At 32.7% G+C, this 8217-nt stretch overlaps 1 protein-coding gene across 1 annotated transcript; it reads left to right on the plus strand.

The window, feature by feature from the left end:
* Positions 1-316: 316 nt before the first annotated feature.
* On the plus strand, positions 317-7962 carry FUL2 (agamous-like MADS-box protein AGL8 homolog). Its single transcript, NM_001302579.1, is given in 8 exon segments — positions 317-580; positions 6243-6321; positions 6410-6474; positions 6590-6689; positions 6791-6832; positions 7215-7256; positions 7337-7452; positions 7649-7962. Coding segments are annotated over 8 exon segments (738 nt in total). The 5' UTR covers positions 317-395; the 3' UTR covers positions 7758-7962.
* Positions 7963-8217: the final 255 nt, after the last annotated feature.

Raw genomic sequence — 8217 nt, forward strand, 5'->3', positions numbered from 1 at the left:
CAACCGAATATAATCGGACACAAAATGAAATATTAGATCCTTTTGTCCGTACATTCCACAACCCCACAAGCACGGCTTTTGTCTACAGTACTCAAAGCTTGTGGTCTTTACTTAGACTCTAACGACTCAACAGTATCCTCCTCCAATAATAAATCGACAACTTATTTGACGAAACCACTCTGGTATTTGCCAATACCATTCACCCCCCCCCCCCACCTCCTCTCCTCCTATCTGGGATCCTTCCACTTCCCAATAGTAATACAATTTTTCTTTACATCTGCACAACCATTTTATTTACTAAAGAGAGAAATATTGAGATAAAACACCCTATCACTCGATCTTGTGCAGCTTAGTACTCTTCTTTTTCTGTCTGAAAATTAAGTAAATTTGTAATAATGGGGAGAGGAAGAGTGCAACTGAAGAGAATTGAGAACAAGATCAATCGACAAGTCACCTTCTCAAAAAGACGATCTGGTTTGCTTAAGAAAGCTCATGAAATCTCTGTGCTTTGTGATGCTGAGGTTGGTTTAATTGTTTTTTCTACTAAAGGCAAACTCTTTGAGTATTCCACTGATTCTTGGTACGTCCCTTTCTATTCTTCTGTCTTTGTAATTAATGTCTTTTGTGTTATTTATGTATATGCTCTACTCAGTTTTCTCTTCTTGATCTTTAGTTCTACACCCCTATTTCTTGATCATTTAATAGTTTTCCTTTTTTAAAAAAAAATTCTCTTCTCCACATTCTTTTTATTTTTCAGATCTTCGCTTTTCGTTGTTTTCCTTCAATTCTCTTTGTTTGATTGGTTGAAGTTTATGTTCTATACACTCTCTATTTCTTGACTGCATGCATAGTTTTATTAAATTTTCGAGGGCTTAAACCCATTCTTTCTCGTTTCGTTTCTGACAGAAGCATTGCCATAACAGATCTATTTGGAAAAAAAAGAATAGTGCAGAATTATAAGCTTAATTAATACTTGTCTTTTGTTACTCCTTATGTTTTCTCAACCCTTTATGCCTTTTTTTAACGATCTACCTGGCTTTGATCTGATGAGCCTTAATTACCCCTACACCAACACATCACCTAATTATTTAGGAAAAGCTAAGTAGCTGAATATATACTTCCATGCGCACCTTAGACAACTGGCCTGGGGAAGTGTAGAAACAAAAATGACATACTTAGAACTGGAACACAAGTCATTTCAGTTACAGAAAGCAACTGCGTTTATGCGAGGCTAATTAATCTGTGTTTCTCTTTTATAATTCAGTACTTGAGTCCTGTAAAGGCAAAATTAAAACTCTGTAATAGGTTTGATGTCAAATATAGTCTTCTTTTTGAAGCCAAGTACTCTCTATTTAACTTTAAATTAAAAGGCACGATGTACTCATAGTCCAGTGGTTCAGTCTTTTACACAATAGTCTTTCTTGTATTTACCGCGGGGAATATGTGGGGAGCTACAAGCATGCACTAAAAGAATACTTAATTAAACAAGTTCATTTCATGAAAGTATATAGCTTTAGACGATAACAAGAGAAATGAACTTGAATATATGAGTTTAGAATTATGAACATTTAACTTTTTGCAATGGAGGGAAAAACTATTTATGCAAACAATATGAAGTTAAGCTTAACTTATTTATAAATTAAACCTAACTATTAGAAGGTACAAGGTCAACAGCTCTTCATGTTTTCTGTTGGATTTTGCATTTATTAGTGTCGGTATTTGATTTACGTAGTTTAGTGGTAGAAGAAGTCTTGTCACAAACAAGTTTTTACAAAGATCTCAACATAAAGTAATTAAAAAAAAAAAACTTAAAGTAAGAAATGCATAATAAATACTCATAAGAAAACTTAAAGTAAGAAATGCATAATAAATACTCATCCGTCATAATTTAGATGTTTTTTTTATTGGAAACTTCTTTTGGAGAATTCAAATCTTTTTACCATAAAAATGGTCTACGCCTTTTAATATTGCAAAAGCATTGAATTGTGTTGATATTCTGGGATGATTCTACGTATAACGTAAATTATTCATTAAGACTATAGTGCTAGTAATAACATGTGTAGAACGATCTTCCTTTCTATTTATATAATCTTCTTATAATTCTTCTTTTATGTATTTATTTCCTTGTTTCGCATTCTATGTTTAATACTATAATATTTGATAACCTTTCTGAGATGGAAGAGAATATGATCAAGCACCGTTTATTATTAACCACCTGAAATCCATACCTCCAACTCAGTCTCTTGGTGTGTGAACAAGTTAATGAGATCATAATGTTTGGATTATAATACGAGTATTAAATAATGATAAGAATATTTGTTGGAACAAGAAGGGGTGCTTTGGCGTAATTGGTAAAGTTGCTGTCATATGACAAGGAGGTTACGGGTTCGAGCCGTGAAAACAGTCTATTACAGAAATGCAGGATAAGGTTGCGTACAATAAACCATTGTGGTCCGGCCCTTCCCCGGATCCCGCGCATAGCAGGAGCTTAGTGCATCGAAGTACCCTTTATACAAAAATGAAATATACGAGATATAATATAAAACATGTATTTAGTTTGATAAACTAAAGGGATAAACTTTTATTTTTCAGTTTTAATTTTGACTTTCTCAAAGGACTGTGGGAGGAGGAGGACATCTTTGTCATTTGCTAATTATTTTTTCTCGGAATTAGTACTTCCTAGTATTGTTATCTCATATTGATTATTGTATTAAAATAATACAACAATTATGGTATAAATAGTCGCAGCACCACTTACACTAAATATGAAATGGGTTTTATTCTCTCTGCCTGATTCTAACTAGCTAGGGGTGTCAATGGATATTTGAAAACCGACTAAATCGATCGAACCGTACCTTACTGAACTGCTTTTTAGGTTTTTTTAAGAAACCGTAGGTTTTTATATAAATCTATAACCGCACCGATAATTAGGGTAGGTTTTTATTTTATAAAAATAAACCGAAAAAATATCGAACCGTACCGAATAAATTTTACATGTAGAAAATATATTTATTTAGTAAGTTTAAAAGTAATAATGTATTAAATTTTCTTTGGGCCTTGAAATTATGAAAACTATTATAAGCCAACAAGTAATTAAACTCAAAATACTAATTCCTAAATATGTTTCCTTTCATATAATTTGGATTTATCTTTTTGAATATTTAATCTTCTATAGACTTTATTCTTGAGTCCCAGCTTGGTATATCTTTCAACTCGTCTGATTTATATTTTCTTTGCCTTTGTTTGATTTCTTTTACGTTGTTGTAGAATAGTTGATGGATCTGCTCTCTAGCCATCTCTTCCTTTTTTTTTTAATTCATCACCCTTTAAACAGTAAAAATGTCTAGAGAGTTTTGCTAAGTCCTATAAAGGAACGTATGTTATTGTATTCTACTTCTACTGGTGAATTTTACATGATATAAAAAAAATACCGAAAATTAGCCGAACCGTACCGATACCGTGGGACGGTTTTGAAAAGTCTAATTTTGGTTATATATAATAAAATAACCGAAAAATTGGTATGGTACAAATTTTATAAAATAACCGGTCGAACCGAACCATTGACACCCCTAATTCTAGCTAGTTTTCTTTTGTTGCTTTGCTTTTTTTTTTTTCCGAAAAAAATAAGTACCACATTTTATCCCGGTATGATTAGGGGTGTACAAAGTAAACCGACAAATCGCACCAATCCGATAATCCGAGTCAAACCGAGAAAAAAAACCCGACTATGGTTTGATTTGATTTGGTTTGGTGTTGGAAAAAAAACCCGACCATAATTGGTTTGGTTTGGTTTTAACTAAAGAAAGTCAAACCGAAACCAAACCAACCTGACATTATATATATAGAAATTTTAGATATATTTAATATATAAATATACTTATTGTGATGTAATTTATAAATATTTCTTAAAAGAATTCATAATTTTATCTTTTGAGGTATTATTTCAAGATTGGACCTAGAACTTTTGAATGTTCCAATAAGTTTTATAGCCATTAAAATTAGTAAATGAAATAGTGCTAACAAAGCCCAAACCAAAATCAAATCAATACTAATGCTAATAAAAGACATTCAATTCAATACTACGAACGGGAATGTATTGAATATCTATTTTTTGTTTTGTATTAATTTAGATAAAATGTATAACCTATTTTTATTTTTTCTTTAGCGTTTAGTCATGTAATTAATACTCCCTTATTAGTCTACTTATTTTAGCATGACTTAGTACTTTTAGATTATATTTATTTTTATTATGGCTTTTTAATTAGCAATATTTATATTACATAATTTTATTGTTGAATATTTTAGGATAATGCCGTGACATATTTCATATTTTGTATTATTTTCTTGGAAAATACTTTATATAGTTGTATCTTACTAGGACTAAAGAAATATTTTGAGCACAATTTATATGTTTTGTTCTACGAAGATTTTACCGGGAAAAAAAACCTGAAAAAATCCGAATAACCCGAAAATCCGAGAAAACCCGAGAGTGAAAAACCCGAGTTTTATTGGTTTGGTTTGGTCTTTAGATTTAATAACCCAACACAATTGATTTGGTTTGATAATTGTAAAATCCGAACCAACTCGACCTATGTACACCCCTAGGTATGATCATTCCTTATTCTTAGAATCAAGCTTGTTTTTGATCCTTTGAGGATAGAAAGGATTGTTTTTTCTCTTGTTTCTCCTTCGTCACCTCCTTTTTATTTTCTCTCTCTTTTTCGTGAAACCCTAGGGCAGATAATGACAGGACGCAGTTCCCCAACTTACCATGTAGCCCGAGTTCTGGGGACCTTTGTAACCCAACTCGCGTTGTTCCATCCTAATTGCAACATACTCTAGTTGATTGTTTGAGTTTTTGATTCCTTCTTTTCTTTTCGACGTCTTTGTGTTTCTAAATTTTACATCATGTTCTTGAAACTTCTGAGTGGTCTGTGTATATATTGCCCCGAGATGTTTTATTTTGTGTCTCATACAACTGACACTAGTTGTATGAGGCTCCTTTTTGTCTCACAAATTTGTGGACCCCAATCTTACACTTCTGGATCCACAGAAATTTGGCTCCACAAAACTGTGAGACAGAAAAATTGCCTCGTACAACTAACACCAGTGGTATGAGACACAAAATAAAATTTTCCATATTACCCCTAACAATTTTAGGCTGTACTACTTTCCTTTCTTTTTTGTGTATTTTTTATATGACAAATCTTCTAGAGTTTAGATATATAGGGGTATTTTCATAGAAAAATTAACCATATGACCAATGATTACCCATCACCAAGAAAGGGACAAAGTTTCTATCATAGATTTAGTCACTAATATCCAAAAGAATTTAAGTTATATACATTGTTCTTAACTTAATCAATAATATCTCACGATATTGTTTTCCATTACTCCTATCCCAACTCTATCCCCTCCCAAAAGAAAAGGAAAATAAAAAAGAATGGGCCCCGTAGGTAATATTTCAAAGTCGCCTTAGGTTTTAAGGTAAGCAAACTCTAAGATATTTTTGTTTGGGTAGGTAAAAGAACTAGGAACAAGAATGGACCTTAATTTCCTAATGATGGTGGGAACAACACTTTGTTTGTTTGGAATCTAGTTAATGTCATACTTTTCCTGACCCTTGGAAACAATGGCATCATGAAACGATTTTCCTTAGGGAACATACTGGAAATATAGTGTATTTGCAGAAAATATCGATGGACAAGTGCATAAAGGAACACTATAATGGTGGTGAATTATGCTCTGAACGGACGAGGAGTATGAATAATGACAAGTGACAACATTGCTGGAGAATTGTTTACGTTGCAAGTATTCAAGGGTATGACCTAGTGATCAATTTTAAGTAGATGCAAAATTTTAAAAAAAAAAAAAAGGTCCAAATCTTAGTGGCGACAAATAACATTAGATAATTCTTCCGATTTGCCTAAGCATTGGTTGCCAACATTGTCCAGTATCTCTGCTGGAAGAATGTATTAGGTATATGGTGAAATAGTCGTGTGGAATAAAAAGTTTGACACTCTATTATACCAGAATTTTAGTAGTTTCATTTTTAAATCAACATCTTGGGAACTTTGTTACACAATTATTTGCTTTTGCAACATCCATCGTTGATTACCCAATTCTGTAAAATTCCCACCCTTTATTTTAAATCATGTGCAAATGCATTAAATCTTGTACTGATATAAATTTCCAAATCGATGGTCTTATTATTACCCCCATCTCTTTTAATCTGGTATCAGCATGGAAAGGATTCTTGAAAGGTATGAAAGGTACTCATATGCTGAGAGGCAGCTTACTGCTACTGATCATGAAACCCCGGTATGCCAAAATCTTGATAATTTTTTAGTATTTTGCTTCCTATAGTGGACTTAGTTATCAAATTTTGGGAGAAATTAATGTTGTGCAGGGGAGCTGGACTTTGGAACATGCTAAGCTTAAGGCCAGACTTGAGGTTTTGCAAAGAAACCAAAGGTATATACTACATTCCCCAGAGTGATCAATTACTGTATTTGATATATCAAATCTCCTCCAGAAAATTGACTGGCATATATTTATATTTAATCCCGTGTTGATAATTAAATTACAGGCATTATGCAGGAGAAGATTTGGACTCATTAAGTATGAAAGAGCTTCAGAATCTTGAGCACCAGCTCGATTCTGCTCTTAAGCACATTCGATCAAGAAAGGTAGAAAAGCACAGCATTCATATTTATAGTTTTAAACATCTCTGGAGTTTAATTTGTTCTAGAAACCTTTTAATTTGAACTGAAAAATCTTTTGCTTGTAGAATCAATTGATGCATGAATCCATTTCTGAGCTGCAAAAGAAGGTGAGAAGCTTGTGATTTTCAGAGATTAATTTTCTTAATCTCCTTGAAACGCAATATTGGGTAATCTCATCAACATAATACACTGGTTTCAAGCTAGTGTTTATGATCCACAATCCAATTTCTATAAAATTAAAATAGGGAAAATTTTGTTTGCATGATCAAAGGGGAGCCAGGATTTCGGTATTATAATTTCTGAATTTTAGAACGACAACTTCAAGTGCTAATAACTGAGTTCTAAATTTAATATTTGTACATATTTAAAGAATTTCTTAACATAAATAAAAATAAATGGGTTTGGCCGAACCCGCATGCGGGCTTCTACCTTCGCCTTTGTGCATGATAGCAACAAGTTGAGCTGTAACATTGTTTTTGTATGGCACAGGACAAGGCATTGCAAGAGCAAAACAACAATCTCTCAAAGCAGGTAGTAATTATATTTTTAAAATGTCTACATCTCAATCCAAAAGAAGGGCATTTGTTGTAACTTTAGAATTGCTTGAAAAGGTGAAAGAAAGGGAGAAAGAGCTAGCTCAGCAGACTCAATGGGAGCAACAGAGCCATGATCATCTCAACTCATCTTCATTCGTTTTAACACAGCCCTTGAGCTCTCTTCACCTCGGGTATATATATATATATATATTTATATATATATCATCTATCTTACTGCTAGCTAGCTTTCAATTTCTGTCTTAGAACATGCTTATTAATTATGGAAGTGCCAGAATCTCATGTAGCCAACCATTTCATTAGTTTTGTCAAGTACCAAAAACTTATGAACGCGTAATATATAACGTTGATCGGACGTGAAAAATGCAGGGAAGCGTACCCGACTGCAGGAGACAACGGAGAAGTGGAAGGATCATCGCGGCAACAACAACAAAACACTGTGATGCCGCCATGGATGCTTCGCCATCTTAATGGCTGATACTAATTTAGTATAAGCGTGAAGCGAACAATATTATGCTATGTTTTGTCTTCTACGGATTAGGAAGAATATGTACATATATGTCATCAAACAAACACAACTTTTATCCTAATTAATTATTTATATTTGGTGTTGTATTACAATATCCAAAATATATATAATGTAGTACCATATCATCCTCGCCTTGGATATTTTAGGCTTTTAACTTCTTATGACTACTATTTAGTTTATTTGTTCCATGCATTTGGTATTAGTTTATCTAAGTAGTGTATGTATTTCCTTGCCTTCGTCAAAGGTATATATGGCATGGACTTTCTTGACAGATTGCTGCTTAATAATTAGAGTAGATTTTCGACAGCAATGGCTAAGCGAGTACTGATTGTTTTTAAAAATATATAGTTTCATCAAACATAAAGGAATAAATTAAAGATACTATACATATATAAAAATATATATATCT

Source organism: Nicotiana sylvestris, chromosome 3, assembly GCF_000393655.2.
Source record: "Nicotiana sylvestris chromosome 3, ASM39365v2, whole genome shotgun sequence".
Classification (NCBI taxonomy): Eukaryota; Viridiplantae; Streptophyta; class Magnoliopsida; order Solanales; family Solanaceae; genus Nicotiana; species Nicotiana sylvestris.